At 47.2% G+C, this 18,423-nt stretch overlaps 1 protein-coding gene across 4 annotated transcripts in view; it reads right to left on the reverse strand.

The window, feature by feature from the left end:
* Nucleotides 1-266: 266 nt before the first annotated feature.
* ITGA11 (integrin subunit alpha 11) overlaps nucleotides 267-18,423 on the reverse strand; it is a 171,952-nt gene continuing 153,795 nt past the window's right edge. Inside the window, exons 24-31 of one of the 4 annotated variants that reach the window (XM_032764367.2) lie at nucleotides 16,829-16,919; nucleotides 15,706-15,819; nucleotides 14,025-14,111; nucleotides 11,663-11,773; nucleotides 10,300-10,395; nucleotides 6,546-6,659; nucleotides 5,396-5,444; nucleotides 267-541 (exon numbers count right to left, since the gene is read on the reverse strand). In XM_032764367.2, the coding sequence (XP_032620258.1) occupies nucleotides 5,430-5,444; nucleotides 6,546-6,659; nucleotides 10,300-10,395; nucleotides 11,663-11,773; nucleotides 14,025-14,111; nucleotides 15,706-15,819; nucleotides 16,829-16,919 (628 nt within the window). In that variant the 3' untranslated portion in view covers nucleotides 267-541; nucleotides 5,396-5,429. Of the gene's footprint in view, nucleotides 542-3,088; nucleotides 3,464-5,395; nucleotides 5,445-6,545; nucleotides 6,660-10,299; nucleotides 10,396-11,662; nucleotides 11,774-14,024; nucleotides 14,112-15,705; nucleotides 15,820-16,828; nucleotides 16,920-18,423 lie in introns of those variants that run through there. The other 3 variants (XM_032764365.2, XM_032764362.2, XM_032764364.2) reach the window with 3 other exon arrangements.

Consider the following 18,423-nt stretch of genomic DNA (forward strand, 5'->3'; position numbering starts at 1 on the left):
ACAAAGGTTCTGAGCTGTTGCTGCATTCACTATGCTTGTCTCCACCATTGGTCTATGACCAGTAACTCATTCATGTCATGTGCTTCTGAGACACCTTGAGAATGAACGGTGCAGTGTGAAACCACATTCTATTTGCTAACATTGCAGGGACAACCTGATCCTTGCTGATTTCAGCAGCATCACGACAGAAGAAAACATGAAAAAATAAATAGTCAAAGCTGACCACTAAGACCATGTACACAAATCTTCAAATTGTATTTCCCAGCAGTTCAGTGTTACAAAGTAGAGCCGCACATTTCGAAGCGTATTTACATACCCTGTGTACAAGCACATTGTTTGCATATTATACAGCAGTGGCAAGTTTTGGCAAAGCACGTCCATCAAATTGGAAACTTGCTAACCATGGAACTAGCACTTGCCAGTGGAACATTTCCTATATACAGGAGCAATGGGAACTTCAGATGCATCTCAGAACAAGGCACCAGCCAGATGCCTCGCAATCCCGATGAAGATGGTCGTGCTGTTTTTGTTCTTTATGAGACTGGTGGAATACATGATAAAAGCTTTTATTTTTCCATTATTAGTATAGTATAAACAAGACCTGATCGGACAATCATTTTCTTTGGTTTTAAGGAACAGAATTAATACGAAGTTGCTACGTTTCATCCGTTTGGTTGTCAGTGGAAAGACCCCTACCCTACAGCAACACTGGGTATTCTATTTACACTGTCCCTTATTCACTGTTGCTCTTATTCTGTGCCCACCGCAGAAAGTGGCAAAGTGCCAGTTGACTTCAACGGTGCAAAATCAGGCCCCAGTGAACTTTGACCTTGAGGTTTTTCTATTTCATGTATATTGAAGTTCTTTAAAATCTGAGGAAATGCTAATGATAAGCTAAAGTTTTGGATTTGAAAAAGAAAATCAATTTTCTCATCACCAGCATCTGAAATGAACAAGCTACTGAACAATGTGTGGTGGTTTGTTTGTTTGTTGTTGTTGGGTTTGGGGGTTTTTTTGTTGGTTTTGATGTGGGTCACAGAGAGAGGTTGTGTGAGGACGAATTGATGACTTCAATGTTCTTTATGCAGCCTTCCATTTAAATACTTTCAACAAGATTATTTTGCAAGATTTCTGAAAATTGATTACTCATGAAGGGGAAAAATGAAACTCTGTACAATGGCCAAGATTTTAGCTAATCCAGCTCAATAAGAAAATGTACTCTTGTGATGGGAAACATTTGCTGCTCCCAATATAATATTGAAATAAAGGGACAACGTCAGGTCAAAAATCTCCATTCAGTTTTGTAAACCAGGCACCCCCATGCTAATCATTCACAAAGCCTAAAACTAACATAGCTAGTTCCATTCTTTGTTTAAAATCGTCAATGGAAACAAATGTAAATAAACAACTCCCTGAAGCAGTTGCCTCCCCATTACAGGCTTGGGCTCCTGCAGGAGAACATGCAAGTAAAATTGACTAGAAATAATGAAACTGACTAGACCTTCCTTGCTCAAGCTGAGAAATGCAAAACTCAAGAAAAGCAGAAACAGAAAAAAGTCAATTAGATTTGTTTTTCAGTTTAAATAATTGAAAGTTTTAACACAACGATAAGGCCCAAAGGATCTGATCCTGCAACGTGTGTATGGATGGGCCCACAATGGGATACTCGTGCTGCAATCGTAAGAATTTATTTTTTTTAACCTGACAGTGTCCCTTTAAAAGAAGGCTTCAGTATAGTCATTCTGGAAAATATATTTTTTGTCAAAATAAATAAAGGCAGAAGTAGTATAATTATAGTTCCTCTTTCCACTCTATTGTAAAGGCATGTGAACAATTCAATCCAATTCTAGATGATAATTGGTGAAAATAGTTTAGCACAGAATGGTAGTTGAAACTATGAATTTTTAAAAATACTGTATTTTTTTATCCGTAAAAAATACGAAAACAGAATTTAACAGACTTTATTACACATCGGGTGGACGTCTGCTTTCTTTCTTTTCAGTTGTAAAGTTAATATTAGCATAAATAATTATATTATGCAAAAGAAAAGATTTTTGTCAAACAGCACTGATCATCTCTGCATTACACAAAGTATATACAATTATAATACATGTCTGGATTCCTGTTGCACATATACTCTTTGAAATTGCACAGTTTGTAGAAAACACTTCAAACTGGTTTTTTGATGTTTTTTTGTGTTTAAACAGGTAAATATTTTCAGAATAAGTATATACAGCTGGACACTGAAGTTTTGCATTAAGGTGCTTTAATTTGCTATTAATTGTATTCAGTGCATTAAAAAGAAAGCAAATTAAAAATCTCTGCATTAAACTCTCCACTCAGAACATGTAAAACACTTGGGGATCTGTGGTTTTGTATTGGCCTGAGCCAGCTCCGCTTTGCTTCAATGGGAGCTCCACTAAACCCTGCATTATTAAATGTTGATGCCCAACATGAATTTAACAAATGTGTAATTTGTTCAATGTATCTGTTTACTATCTGGACAGGATTTTTTGTCTCTTTCTTCCTCACTGGAGAAATCTTATTTCCTCAGGCAAATCATGCACTTGGAGAATTCACATTTGGCATTTTACTGACACGTCCGCCTTGTTTGAATAATCCAGATGTTAACCTTTACTATGAGATATCTCAGAAGTACTGTTTAGTAGCAGTAGCAGCAGCAAAAGAGTGCTCTGCACAAGGTCCATCCCCTCCAACTCTTTTTGAACACTACATTTTGAACAGACATTATCCACAGTGCGTGAGGCCATTAAATGAACAAACAATAAATGCAGGTTTACTGTTGCTACAGTTTAACAGGTGGGAACTAGACTTTCTATGTCTTTTAGCTAGAAAGTCTCTCAGATCCCATCCATAAGGCCGATTAAGAAGTTCAAGAACAGGAGGTGCAATTAATCAGTGGGATTTTATACAACTCAGGCATGAAAATTAGCTACTGTAAATCTCCTGAGATTTCACCCTAATCTCACATCTCTCACAATCTGACTGGCTTGTTTTTTAGATCTGTAGCATGTCATTAAACATGCAATCCCCAGCATGAAAAAATTAATCATAATGACCACCCCTTTCTGTTATTGCCCTTAGTTCTCTCTCTCTCTCAGATTTGCACAGCTGCCTGTGACTAGGCAGAATAGAGCTATTTAAAACCAGTTTGAAGTACCTTTTGATGCTTGTGCTCCCGTGGCATATAGCCAGCGAATAGGTTTTGCTTAGATAATTTCACACAAAGGGGTGTATTCTCATCTCGATGCAAACGGAGTTCCACACCCACATCTCTCGGCATCAAGACAAACATATACTCCGTAAGCTGTAAATTAATAGGAACAGGATGATAGATAGATTAGCTTCACAGGCCCTCGCTGGGGAAGCCTCATTCTAATACTTTGGCATTCTGCTCCTGTTCTGTATCTCTCTTGCGACTGGCACTTTTAAAAAATCCAAGCTGTAGGAATTAAAGAAAAGACAAAAAAACAAAAAAACAACTCACCATTACTTCAGCTGCTTATGTTGAAGTGCGTTTCTTTTAAAGGGATATTGTCGGGCAGTGAAGGGCCCACATTTAATTTTTTTGACAATAACAAGGGTTTGGAAAATTTAATTTTGACAAAAATGGGTTTGACATTATAAAGAAAAATCCAGAAAAAGCTTTTCAAATGGCCTGCATTTAAATTTCCTTGAAACATTGCAGCACCTGCTGGTGTTTGAAAGGCAGGAAGTGAAACTGACTCATCTGTCCAAGGTGACTCAGCCAGAAGTATCAATGGCAAAGAGCAGAATCATAGAATCGCAGGACTGGAAGGGACCTCGAGAGGTCAGCTAGTCCCCTGCACTCATGGCAGAGAGTTTTTAGTTTTTCATCATTTGGTTTTAATGTGTTAGTTGATCGGTAAATGTGCTTTTTACAAAACATGGTGTAAACCCGAGCGTTCCTGTTCCTTTAGAGCAGTGATATCCAGACCTCAGTAATTCAGGAGCCAAATTAATGATCCATATTACCCAAAAGAGCCACAGGAGTGTGAATTCACTGTTTCATTTACCATATACAGGAAAAGTTTTGTTATCTGGCATGTTGGGAGAATGAGTGGTGCCGGTTAATCAAATAATCTGGTTAATTGAGAATGATCTGGTTTTACCAACGGAATACCAATTTCAAAGAATTAGAATACAATCAAATGAATAAAGTATAAAATCCAGTGCAGTATGCAGATAGTAGCACTGCACTGCAGAGGGCTTGGTTTCTTGAAGCACTTAGGTGTACACAGGTAAAATTTTCTATACAGTAGGTTATTTCAGGACACTACATATCATTGTGGGCTGTACGTGGCGTACACCCAGTTGACTGAAAATACACTTAACACTAAAACTGTTTTAATCTTTGATGATTCAGAAGGCACTTCAGGATCTTGCAGTGCCTCAGGGTCATTAGTATTAACATCAATTATCATTGTAGTTGGAGAAGGTGTAGGAGATTGGGCTGAATCTGTAATGACCCTATGACACACCCTGGAAGTTGCTTTTTTGAATAAATCCTTGATATCAGCTTGCTTACGTGTCTTCTGCCTCTTTTGCACTGAAGTAGAGTGCAGAATGTGCAGTTACATGACCTCCTGGGCAGTACATCAGTCTTGGTTACTAGATGGAAGATTTGTGTTGGGAGATATCCGGCTGGTGAAGTGCAGGATAATGCAGCTTTTACTGTATAGGTTATTCTCACAGCAAAATGACTGACCAAGTTGTCTACAATTGGTTAATAACACAGTAAAAGCTTCCTGATTGGTTAATAATTAAATCACGCAGTGTTTTAACATCCTGTGCTGCAAAGAGCCTCAGGAGATGCATTAAAGAGCCATTTGTGGCTCCTGAGCCTTCATCTGAGTATCGCTGCTTTAGAGTGAGAAATTCTTGTGGGATTTCTCTGAAGCTTTAAAAAAAAGAATCTGTGTTTATTCACTGCTGCTGGGCAGCCTGGTGGAAAAGAAGCACCTCACGTGTTCAAAAGTTTTCAGACAAAGCCATAACGTTCTTTGTAGGTGCTCGGAGGGCAAGAGCTCCCAGGATGTGGCATTGGGTGTCAATGTCTTTTCCTGGGTTGAGCCACAAGCCCAAGTTGCTGCTCTTTTGAAATGTTCACATGTGAACTGTAAATGCCAGGGCCCCCTGTTCCAAATGGGGCAAATCCCGGTCCCATTACAGTCAACGGCAGTCTTGCCATAGACTTTTGGAAGAAGGGTTTTTGACAGACTCAGAACATTGGAGCAAAGACAGGGCAGCCTGGGTTGGATGTGCTCTGCCTGCCCCTAACCCCAGCTCCAGATTGACAATGAGCAGCAAAACCTGCCTGCCCACACCCCGTCTGTTGAACCAGCAATCTTACCTGCCTGAGAAGGGGCCCTCTTGGGAAGTGCAATCTAGTCAGTCATGCCCTAGTTGTGGACAAAACTTGGTGTAGGTTTATCAAAGATTTGCTGGTAAGAGCAACTGCAAGGTATTGTGCAAGCTCTGAGAAGCCAAGGTTAAACCCATTCCTAAACACAGGCTTAGGAAGGGACTTCATCTCCAGGGCACATCAGGGACCTTGGGCCTTTGCCACCTTTCCCTGGAGTATCCCATGGGCATGCCAGGTGAGGGGACCTTCGTTTTCCCCATGGCCAGTGTCGGGCTGTACAATTCACTACGCCCGGGGGGATTTAACGGTCTGCCCAGCTGTGAGCAAAGCTGGCACTGACCCCCAGGAGGTTTTGGTCTCACTCCACTCCAATGCTGCTTTTTGCATTGCCAGTTTGATAATGTTTATCAGACCAAATCCCTGGCAGCCAAGGACCAGCCTCTCTGCTCCTCTCTCTTTACCCAGCACTGGCATTCTGCGTGACCCTGTCCCTCTAACATGGCTGTTCAGCCTGCTCCCCTGGGGTGCTGTGTAGCCCTGCTCCCAGCCCAGAAGCTCAAGTGGGAGGTGAGGAACCCAGTCTGGGCCTAGAGGTGAGTCTAAAGCTGGGCTGGGGAGTGGGCTGTTCTCTTCGCCTCCACCACAAACAGGCAAGAAACGGGACAAGGAGAGTGTGGAGGGCACTGGGGGCTTCCTCATCTCCCTTCCAGGGCACTGGGCATCAAGCCTGACCATGACTATTTTCAAGCAATCCAAGTAGCGTGGGTTGCAGGCTGGTTGAAGGTTTGGGGTCATATTGGGAACTCAAGTTGCATCTGAAGCTTGTCCCTCCTGGAGGAGTCCCTTGACTTCCAGCGGAGGGTGTTTTAGTTTACAACACTGAGTTATCAAACATGCACAGAGTCCGAGGGTGTGGGGTGGGGCTGGGTACTGGTTCTGGGGAGAAGGCAGAGGCTACAGCAACGTCACCAAAGGTCCGTCATGTCAGAGGTCAGAGATCACAACAGTCCCTTCTGGCCTTAATATTGATGGGTCGATGACAAAGGAATAGTGACTGTGCAGGGAAATGGCATCAGCTCGTCCTGACTGCGTGAGACCTGTCTGCCCTGAGTGCTGAATGGAAAATGACCAGCCTTACCTTCCACAGAGCCAGGACAAGCAGCGCGAGCAGCAGGAGCCCTCCGAGCGTGCTGCCGAGGATGATCCAGATCGGGATCTTGGACTCTTCTTGCTTGGAGATTTCAAACGTTACCTGCAATAGGAAGCTGTGTAAGATGAATGTACTTGGATTTGCAGAGTGCCTCCCCCTCTCCCCCCAATTCTGCCCCCCTGCATGCCACTTTTAGGCCTTCTCTGCCTCTGGCAAGTGCCCTGATTTCAGCCGGCAGAGTAGCTTACTGGTGCCAGCCCCTAGCCTAGAGCTCTGGCTTGCCAGAACTTGCACCAGCCAGCTCACTGGTGCACACTGCAGCTTTGCCAGTGGACACCAGGGCTTTGCATTGCTGCAGCCACTCTGGTGGGTGGGTGCAGACAGCTGGAATCACCAGGGTGGACGAGGCCTTCATCTCAAATTCAAGTGCACCTGCACATCAATCCATCGCTTTCAAGGCAGCAGTTAGGAAGGAACAGGATCACAGGGGCTCAGGTCTGGGAACAGGCACACCGCTCTGTCAGGCTGTGTCTGCCTTACATAGGGCCCTACGGGAAAGGGGACATGGTACTCAATGGGACACAGGGTCTGCAAGCGGCCTGAAACCGAATAAAACACAGTTTTTGTACTTGCCGTAGATTTTCAAGAACAACTAAACATTTCTTGCTGTGACCTGGTGTGACGAACTGGGACTGTTCTTAATGTTTGCTCTGAACACTGTGTTGGTGCCTCAGTGTCCCCTATGCAGTTCTTAAGTATCTAGGTGGTTTTATAAGGGTGTGTGATTGCTACAGAGGAAGGGGCCAGTGCACCTAAATGCCGGGCACTCTGTCTCCTAGCAGCTGATGGCCTGGGCCCCTCCTCTGCAAAGGTGCCAACTGAAAGTGTTGGAGACAAAGGGATCAGGTGACCTCCTGGCCCGGGAAAGGAGCTGAGCAGAGAGGAGGGGCTGGAGGGGGGGTAGTCTGGAGCTTGCTGGGGACGAGGAGTGAAGGGCAGACCTAGGGGTCTGGCTCACTGCCCCCCAGAATGGACCCGGCCGAGGGGTCTGGTTCGCTGTATCTACAAGCTCTGTTTTAGACCCTGTTCCTGTCATCGAATAAACCTCTGTTTTGCTGGCTGAGAGTCACGTCTGACTGCAAAGTGGGGGTGCAGAACCCTGTGGCTTCCCCAGGACCCCGCCTGGGTGGGCTCGCTGTGGGAAGCACACGGAGGGGCAGAGGATGCTGAATGCTCCAAGGAGAGACCCAGGAGGTGAAGACGTGTGAGCTTCTTGCCCTGAACAAGTCTGCTCCAAGGGAGAGGAGGCTCCCCAAAGTCCTGACTGGCTTTGTGGGGAGCAATTCCAGAGCATCGCCCGGGGACCCCGTGACACCTGGTTGCAGGTGTTAGAATGTGGGTGTCTGCAGGCAGTGAGGTTCAGGCTAACAGTGGACTTGCCTGCAATGGACAGACTTCTCTCTAGTCCCTTTGCAGAGCCTGTAGCAGGACGGCTGGCAGGGCTACTGGATAGAAGATGAAGCCTGCAGCCAGTTGAGGGCAGCAACACTCCATGCTTTCTGGGCCCAGCTGGGAACTTGGTGACCTGGTGGGAGCAGGAGTCTGGCTTGGCTGGATCTGCCTCAGACATGTCCGCACACAAACCCCGCGGGGAAAGGAGTCGTGTGAAAACACTCCTTTTGGCCACATTTTCAAGCTTTGCTCTGCGACCACAAGGGCCTGATGCCTACTTTGTTTTGCTCAATGACAGCTGAGATTCTCACGGAATCACAGGACTCTGGGAGCTGGAGGTTTAAGAAAACCACCAAATGCTGTGAGAGCTGCAATGAAATCATGACAGTTGGCCACACTGGAGTTTGCCCTGTGGCCAGGCACGTGGCAATGCTGCTGCCGCCAACCGCTGAGGGGAGGGCAGCTCTGAAGGCTGACAGAGGGCATGGACCCTCCAGAGGCAAGTGTGGATCATCCAGCCACACTGCCTGTCCCTGCTGAGGAGACGCTGAGTGATTCCATCTCCTGGGAACCTGGCATGGAGCCTTCCAGCAGGCCCTGCCATGGCTCTGAGCCTGGTGGGAACAGGGAGCACAGGCGGCTTGCACAGCAATGTCCGTGCTCCAGGCAGACCTTCCCCTGCCAGGGGACCGCAGCCTGGCATCTGCTGCTGGAACTGTGGGGCTGAAGGCAGTGGACGAGGCCCTGAGCCTAGCGATCAGGGAATTCCTGCGCTCCCCAGCCATTCAGCCCCAGAGATGCAGTTCAGCCAGTATCAACCAGCTGCCCCACGATGACTGTTTGGATAAAGCTCCTTTTAACAGAATAGTCCCTCTGGAGGCCACTTCGTTGCCCCGCTTCCTCTGCCCCGCCTGGCGGTCCCAGGCTGGGGACCGGGTGTCCTCCACCAAGGGTGCTTGTCTGTGGAACTCCCTCCTGGAAGACGCCCTGATGGGCTGCTTTTAGGACACACCGCATGACCCAGTGGCTTCAAGTGGCCTTTCCTGGACTATGTGGAGTCCTCTGTTGCACCTCCCCACATCTCTTAGGGTGTATTTGTGCTGCCAGTAAAGGGGTGATGGCAGCTGTGGCCAGCATACCCACAACAGCTTTAATCTAGCGAGCCTGGCTGAAACCCGCAGTGACACAGACACGGCAGCCATGCAAGCGTGTGCCCAGGGATCTGGGCGGCCTCCAACATGCCACCGACCCTTCACTGCTATACAGCCCGGGCTGCAATCACATCGCTAACTGCAGCATAGACGGACCCACGTGGTGTCACGCGTGAACTGATCGCTGCTGCTGCCGGCCATGTCGCTTCCCCTCTGCCAGATCCCTGGGCCTTCTGAGGCGTGGCACTTGATCCAGATGGTCTCTAGTTGATTTTTAAAAACATTTTGCCCCTTGGCATTATTGTTTCGTGCCACCAGCTGCTGTGTTCTAGAGACACTGGTGCATTTGGGCTCCAGGGGCATGTGGAGATCCTCAAATAACTCAGAGAAACCAGCCACAAGGGTGAAATAACTGGAGATCCCCCAGTCTGCCCTGCTGCCTGCAGAGCAGAGCGAAGGAGAGTTGGGTCTGACAAAAGCCATTTGCGAAGTGCCTGAAAAACGTCTGCTCAAGCGCAAATCGACAAAAGCAAAGAAAATACCTGAAAACCCCACATGCGCTCGCAGCCTGGAAGTGGCTAAGCAAACCAAGGGATTCCGACAGATTCATTGGCCTCGGATCTGGCTGCGACATTCTTTTCTTTTGTTTTGTACAACACTCCTTAGTATCTGAGCACCAGAGGGGCTTTCACAGACCTTAATTCTCCTCTTTCTCCAATCACTGGGGTAGGACGGGTGGGCCTGTGTGCATGGGAGTGTATGTAACTTGCTTCTCCCCCCGTTTCCTCCTCTGCTGAGCTGGGGGATGGGAAAGCTCTGGCAGTCTGTCCTGGGCACCGTGAAATCAGTGGCCAGTCTCAGCTCTGGCTGCAGCTTCCCCTGATTTCATCCCAGTAGCTGAGAGCCCCATTGGCAGGTTGAGGGGTAGGGAAAGATAGCACCCGAATCTGCCTTATTCTGAATCACCAGCTCTCTCCAGCAGCCTGCCCACCCGGCTGGTCTGGAGTTGCTCTGATTTCTTTTCCACAATAGCCAGATGCAGCCCAGACCCTCTTAGGGCTTTCTCCATCCCCTCCCTTTAATGCAAACATCTGCGCACCCACCACTGGGGAATATAGTCAAGAGCTCAAGCAGCTCACCTGCCGACTGGGGTCCTCTTCCCGAAAGATGAAGGGGCTGTGAAACTGTCGCTGCAGAGCTGCATTCGTCGTGAGCTTCAGGGACCTGAACTTCAGCTGCAGGGACAGACCAATAGTGAGAATCAGCCCCAGGCCTGGCGTGAGCCTAGAATGTAACACTGAGCCAGGTCAGGGACGTTCCAAAGGGCAGCTGCAATGGAAGGGGACGCGAGTGCCATGCAGTGCAGGGATGGGTTGGCTGGAGCGAGAGCCCTGGGGACTGACACCCTGGCTCTCTGCATGGGACAGCCCAGCCAATGTGCCCCATCATAATCTAGAGGAGCCACCTTTATGGGCAAGAGGATTGTCAACATCTGCCACGGTGGGTCTTGTGGGGTGGGCACCATCCACTAGGACCTGGCCAGAGACCACCAAACATGTAATACAGGCCACTGAATGGCCATCAAATGGCAACAGCTTTTGGTCATTATGGGCCCCCGCTGGGTCCCCGCTGGAGCTGTCGAGGTGCAAGGCTCATTGCTGACCCAACTGCAGGCGCCTAGAAGCCACCCACAGAAAATGCCAGTTCATGTTCCCTGAGACAGGTTCAACGGCCCCTTGGCGCACCCCAGTGAGGCTGGACCCTGCCACTTAACGTGAGGGGCTGTAATGTTGGGCGAGGGACCAATCTGGCTGTCCAAGTTGCCCTTGCTGATGAGCCCAGTGGTGAGGCTGAAGGTGAAGCAAATGAGATCTGGTGTCACCTCCATTTACCTGCTGCATCCTGGGGAATGAATATTAGCTGTTCAGCGCTGCTCCTCCTCTCCAAGTGGGCATCACAGAATGAGGGAAATGGGTGGGGCATAGGAAGGACTGGGCCGTAACCCCTGTGCTAGCTCTGAGTTCTTATCCTCCCTAAATGGCCTTGGGCCGGGCCGGCCGCTGGTGTAGATCAGCAGAGTTTTACTGACATCAGTGACCCTCATCTCTATGGGACAAATCCAGACCCGGGGAGAGAAGGGGAATCTCTACTAATGTCATAGAATTGGGCCGGTTCACGCCAGCCATGAGGTTAGCCCTAGACCTCAGCCTCTACCCACCTCCCAGGGGTGTTGGATTAATTAGGTAACGATGGCAAAGCACTTGGAAGAAGAAACAGGCTGTGTAAGGCTCAGAATTACACTCTCCATGGTGAGCTGCCTCTGGAGATTGTGGATTAGGATGGAGGGTTAATAGCAGCTGAATAAATCGTCTGTGAATGCGAGAATCAAAACGCACACATCTGTGCTTGGGAGAAAACCAGTCTGTTTGCCCTGTAACACTTCACCGTAAGGCCCTTTCTGTATGATGGCAGCTGCGGCACGGCTCCGGCTGCTGTACTTACTGCTTTCAGTGACTCTAGCCACAGATTGCCACGTAAGTGAAAGTTGATTTCTTCATTGGATGCTAATTTCACATTACAGTCAATGGACACGACGTCAGAGTTACTGTGGTTCTGAAAAAGCAGATGTTTGCATGTCACTGATGTTCCCTTCACATGTGGCCAGGTACCTCTTCTCTTTCCGGATAGTGCAAAATTAAACAAATATACCTCCCTTCTCTCCCCACCAGACTGGTACTAATGAAAAGACCCTGCAGCCCAGCTCTGATTGGCTCGTTTCACGCTCGGGGAGAAAAAGGGAGGCGGAAATATTTTTTGGTCATAAGCAAGAACCAAAAGGCTGAAATCAAACAGCAGCACTGAGAGCCCGGGTTTGCCCCATAATCCTGTACATGAATGGTCTTGGAGTCAGTGCGTGGAAGAGGGGGGTGAAATCTGACCCAGACTCTGAATTTTACTGTCTCATTATTAGGAGTTGAGTCTATGTATTGCCACAGGCTCCAGAGGCCCTGTAGGGATAAGGCCTTGCCCTGTCACCATATTGTAAGGCCTAAGGCCTTTGTCTGCAGCCTGATTAGGAGAGCAGCAGCCAGTAGTTGAGAAGCAGGAAGTCACATCCCCACATTCCATCTAAATTACATTAAAACAATGTCATATTGGGCTGTTAAGAAGGAGACGCCGTCCTAATAGCACCCACCACCACCAGATAAAGAAACGGATCTTGAGACGGTTAAAGAAAAGGTAGTTTGATGGCAGCCTGTCTGTCGAGAAATCACTCATCAATAGTTGTGGCTGTGAAATCCTCATTTCTTTATTGTTTTGTCATTATGGTCCCCACTTCCCTATTGTTTATCTGTATGGTCTCTGCCTGGTTCTTTAATTGTTTTGGTCAGTTACACAGTACGTTTTGCTAGGTGTAAATGAATTAAGGTGGTGGGGTGTGATTAGGTTAGAGAACTTCATTACACTATGGTAGGGTTGGTTAGTAACATTTTAGTATAATGATTAGTTAAGGTGCAGCTAAGCAGGACTCAAGTTTCGCCCTATAAACTGGGATCCAAGAAGGAGACCAGTGGAGAAGGAAGCGGGAAAGACCTGGAAGAAGAAGAAGAACTCACCTCCAAGACTCAGCCTAAGATCAAAGCTGGTAAGAATCCTCTGCACGACTGTGACATGCAGCTACCAGTATCCAGATGAGACAGACTCTGTCTGGCCAACAGGGAAAGTCTGCCTGCCTGACCAGGATTGGTGAGCATGGCATTGTATGCTTAGCTTGTGTATTGTGCTTGGTAATTGTTAGTAAATAGAGGAGAAGGATATTACTTTTCACTGGTAAAAGATTCTGCAAACCCGCAGAAGGTTACGCCCTGAGCCCTAGGAACAGGGTAAAAGTGGGTGCCCCTAGAGTGCGTAACAGAGCATTTTGTGCGGGTAACAGCCCCATTCAGGATTGGGGCCCTGTTGTGCCAGGTGCTGTACAAAACACACCATTTGTTATTTGTCAATAAAGGGCCTGGGGCCTGCTCTCATTGACGTGAATGGGAATGTTGTCAGTTCCAAGGCGCGGTGGGTCAGGTTCAACCTGCCCTTCACTATACGGAATATGGAACAAACGAGATCCTTTCCCTAAGTGGACAAACCTTACAGAGTGAGGTGAGGAGGAAATGGATTAATTCCACAGTGGTTACATGGAGCTGAGCAGTGCTACAAAAAGGCACTGACAGGGAGAGGAGAAAGTTGAGAGCAGAGATGTAGGCTAGCACAGGGCCGTGCAGGGTCTGGAAGGAGGAGAGAGTGAGGAACTCTCATCTGACGGGGAAGACAAGATGGAGCCCACGGACGGTTCCGATTTGTACAATGGGCTGAACCAAAGGCTCTAGGTAGTGGGGGGTTTGGGACCCAGCTTGGCGTTTTCAGCGTGAGCCCATCTCTAACCAAAATCAAACACACTCCTAGAAAGAGTTGTTTTGTCACCATCAAAACGGCTTTCATGAACTGTACCTGACCCAGCAGCCCAGCACTGCCCTGGAGGTCAGCAATGTGATTCTTTTGGCACGTGCCTCTGAAGGGGAGAGACAAGGTCTGTGGCTGGACTGGACGTTGAACTACTGAATAATGGGCGGCCTAACATTAACGGAGACACTGACCTTAGCCAATTACACAGCGCGCAATTCTCACGGCCAGGAGGCCTTCCCCAGAACTTGTGTGCATCCAGGATCACCCTCTCCCTTCTGCTGTTTCTTTCATTCAGCCCAAGGGTCATGCTATCTTTGGAGACGTGTATCAATCACAAAGACAGAGTAGGAGTGCTTTGGAGACAGATCCCAGATAAAAGAGTTGGGAAAAGCTGATGCAAATGGCATACCAGTTGTAGGTTACGGGAAAGGTCCTCCTCAGCAGGTGTCCTTCTGTAATCAGTGTTGTTTCCCCAGATATTACACGTCGTGTTTTCCTTCAATGGCCAAAAGAAATTCAGTTAAACATAAAGAAATTCATGTTAAAACTGACCCAAAGGAACTAAACAAACACCCTCCACCACCCGCCCCCAGCTTTCCATATTCAGGTCAGTTTTATGTTTGCTCTTCCAGTATACAGAGTCCAGGGATGGGTCTGTGACAAACGTTATGGAAGGCTGGGTTCTCTGTCTAGAGCCTCTCCTCTAGTCTAACGTGTCTAGAACAATATAGCATGGAAAAGTTCTCTCTCAATGAGTCCAGAGTTTTACTGTTATCCATTCACATCTGAACATGGATCCAAATTTATTTTCTAATTACAGCTACTGGATGAAAACAACACCACATGGTCAGTGGTGGCCACGGAACAAGCCCCTTAGCACATTAGATACCAAATGCTACAGACCTTCAGGCATGGAAAGCTTAGCCCTGAAATCAGAAGTTAAGAAGGAGCATCTGAAACCCAAGCTGTAATGGACAGCAGGTGGCTTTCACTACTAGCAATTCACTTTTAATTAACGCATTTAATATATTTTTAATTAAAAGTTTAATTAAAAGGTTAACAACTCTCCTCAACCCTGTCTAGTTCACAGAGTTATTTCCAGGAGCTGTTCCATTGCTGGAGAGAGTTGCACTGAAATGAACCAGCTCTGAGTAAGCCCTTTGGGAGATTTTGATTCACAAGTGGCTTTGAATTCAAATTCACAAGTTTCTCAAGGATCATGGAATATTTTTTCTTTTCTACTAAGGAAATTCATCCCGGGGGTGAGGGTGGGAGGCAAAGTCCCAGAGTGGAAGACAAATTTGTGCCGTCCCAAGAGCATATGTTCTATATCAGTAATACCTCCCACTGACTGGGACATCATCAGAACTCTGTCCAGTGTGTGACAGGGCAAGCGTGCCAGGGCTGACACTGTAGAAAGAGGTATTGAAGCTAAAATATCCACTGACACACCATCTCCGAGACAAGGCTGTCTTTTCTTAGAAAGTATGTGAAACGTGCTCCATTGAAGGGGGAATATTATACACTAGGTCCCCAGTGAGCTGCCACGAACTCTCTCACCACTTTGAGGTCATTCAGATTCCAGCAGATGTCCCAGTCAAAGCATCATTATTTCAAGACCTGCAAGAAGTCATTAAATGCTAGTAGGAGGTTTAGTTCTTGCAAGGTGCGGCTCAGATCCGTGGCTTGCTATCACTTTCCACTTTCGCAGCCAAATGAACATGGAAGGAAGAAGTCCATGAGTGTACAGAAGAGCCAAAGAGTTAAATAATTGGGTCATGTAAGCCAGAAGATGACTATTAACACTCAAGGTGAATTGACAGCAGGAAAATAATTACCTGCTACCAGGATATGAATATAACAGCATCTACCAACTTTCTAGAGCACGTGAAAGTATGTCCTCTGGCTACATATGGGACAGAGGGCTATAGCCTCATCCTGCTGCCTGCTGTGAATCCCCATGGACTGAATGGAAATGGTTAAGCATTTGGGAAGCCCAGAGTAGCACCGATAAGAGATTTGATAAAGGAAATATTTCAAATGGCAGCGCCTCGAACCATTCCAAAAGTGGAAGTCATCAGAGCTGCTACCTGATCCACAACGAAATCAGTCAGCAGCAGAAGGCGATTCCCTCCTCTTGTGGCTACTGGGAGTGTGATTTTGATAGTCACGCCGTCGACAGGAAAGAACCCCAGATTGTGCAGCTGTAACATGGAAAGGAGATTGTTTTAATGCAGGGAATCAGTATTTGAGGAGTGTTACCTTTTTATACTAGGTGAGAAAGAGCAAGTTATCAGTTGCAAGCTCTTTGCTCAGGGATAACTGGTGGGTTTTTTGTGAGATGGACCTTAATTGGGACACTACGTTTTTTGTCAGGTGAGGCAATCGGTTGTTTTACTGAGGTTGGTAGTAAAATCTATCATTTCTCTCTTTTAGGGCCTTATCTGGCCCCCATTACCATGAGGTCTGGTTACTGTTAATGGACTGTCCTTGTAGCGCCCCCAAGAGGTAGGGAAGTGCTATTCTTCCCACATTGCTGACTGTCATTGTAGCACAGACGATGTCTACACAGCACATGGCAGTGAGGCGCCCACCCTGGGCCGACAGCGCTACCATGCTACAAACAGCCCTGGAGATGTTGTGGCTTGGGGTGGAGATTGGGCTCTGAAGCCTGGCGAGGGGGGAGCAGAAGTGTGCTGGGATGAGTAGGGAGCAGGCTTTCCAAACCACTGGCCCTTAGCAAACCCGAATTCTTATTCCAGCGCATGGAAAATATGCCCCAAAAGCAGTGTGGTGCCAGCAGGGCTGGTGTGAAGGGGGGCTGTTGGGTTCGGGAAAACTCATTTCCAGAGGGAAGTAGCCACAGCTTCCTCCAGGAGATAGGCTTTACCCTGCTAGATCTTTGCTCCTCACGTCTTTCGGCGATGACAGACATTGTGAGCCGCAAGAAGTGATTCAGGTCAGAAATGGGCACCATGTACCAGTGGCGAGGCTGAGCCTCTGCTCTGGCCTAGGGGCATGCAGCCTTGTCAGAGGTGGCCCAAAGCTCAGCCAGGGCTCCCCTGATCTTGAGGCGGTGTGTGCCAGGCCAGTCCCCCTTGTGCCAGGTGCCAGCACCCAGGCAGCGCCCTGGCTAATTTAAGAGCCTCATATCGATCCGTGGATATAGAAAAGGGAAGTATTTTGACCCATCACTTGAAAATGTTGCCTTACCTTAAATGTGCAATTAAAGGGAGGGCCGATGCTGTCGTACCTCTCCAGGGAGCTGTTTGACTTGATTTCATAATAGTCCAGACTTGAACTCCTGTCATGACAATGAATGAGAGCGTGTCACTTCTCCACAAAACAACCAATCAGAAACAAGAGGACCCGTCATTCATCAGCCAGGAGCTGCATCAACCTAGCGTTTAATGGTACTGAACGCTTGAGGGATGGCAGAGGAGAACAGGGGCCGAGTCAGAGTAAGGTGCCTGGGCAGAACTGTGTGGACAGGCTCCCTTGGCACCTTGGTTTGCTAGAATTTAGTTTCACCAGCAATAAATTCACTGGCAGAATCTGAATAACTGTAATACAGGAAGCTGGTTAATTATTCTAGCTAATACATATCTTAGACAGGGCCAACACTGCAAGAATTCTGGAGGTTGATATCAGTGGTGTGTAAATATAAATCAACTAATCAAATAACCATTTAGAAGCTGAACCCCAGGAAGGAGCCACCGCCGTGTGACAAGTCAGCTCTGCAGACCACAACTGAGGAATCTTTGCTAGCCGGTGTGCATCTCTGCATTGTTGAACACATTCACTGGTGCGTGTGCGTACTGGTACACAGGCACAAAGCCTTTGGCCAACAAATAGCTAACAAAGGCTTTGAAAAGATTCCTCCTTTTTTAGTGTGACCAGACGGTGACAGTTTCGTTCTCTGTGCTTGTGGGGTGGTTCTGGCAGTTGCATCTTTGCTGAAGTGAAAGAAACAGTCCCATAAATCACAAGGAATAAAGTGACTTTGTTTGCTGGGCCCCACTGGCGGGAGTATAAGAAATCCCAGAAAGATTCCAAAATCTAGTAGAAATTACAGCCCGGATAGGGGCAACCACAGAATTGCTCATATATGCTGCGTTTTTATAATCGTGTAAATCAATTGTCATCTGAACTTTAGCTCACTTTACTTCTTGAACTATGCATTTCCACCCAGGAGAAACAGTTTTTTTAACATGATATATAAAATCCTCTGCACATTCCCTTGCAATCCATTTTTTTTTTTGATGGGGGTGAGATTATTTTAAAGCCAATGACTAAGAGTCCAGACACAGGGATGTGAAGTCACATCAGAGGTTGGTAACACATGCTAAGAACATTATTGTGTCCTGTAAGTAGTTTTTCCTCTTAAAGAAATCACACTCCCACATACTTAATAACACACACGTTTGTGTGTGAAAACATTATGAAACACCCATCACCTCACTGCTTTTTATAATCGATTTTTGCATGTATGCACTGAGTGCTATAGGCAGCAGAGTGGAATTATTGCCAAGGGACTCTGGTTTGATGTTTCCTTCATATTTTGTTTCTAAACTGAAAACCAAAGCTCAAGTCTAGCCTGCAGTAGTGGAAAGCCGAGCCCTTTCGGAAAATAGTTAAGCTGTCACCGAGACAACTTAAAGTGATGCTTTTCTATGGGAGCCACAGTAAAGGCAGTGGCTTTTCGCTGGCTATTGTGGGAAAGCAAATACATCCAAACTGCCCTGGGGTTATGTCATTGGAACTGCTGTCAGAATAGGGTTACCATGTTGCCGTATCTTAAGGGATGG

Source organism: Chelonoidis abingdonii, chromosome 9, assembly GCF_003597395.2.
Source record: "Chelonoidis abingdonii isolate Lonesome George chromosome 9, CheloAbing_2.0, whole genome shotgun sequence".
Classification (NCBI taxonomy): Eukaryota; Metazoa; Chordata; order Testudines; family Testudinidae; genus Chelonoidis; species Chelonoidis abingdonii.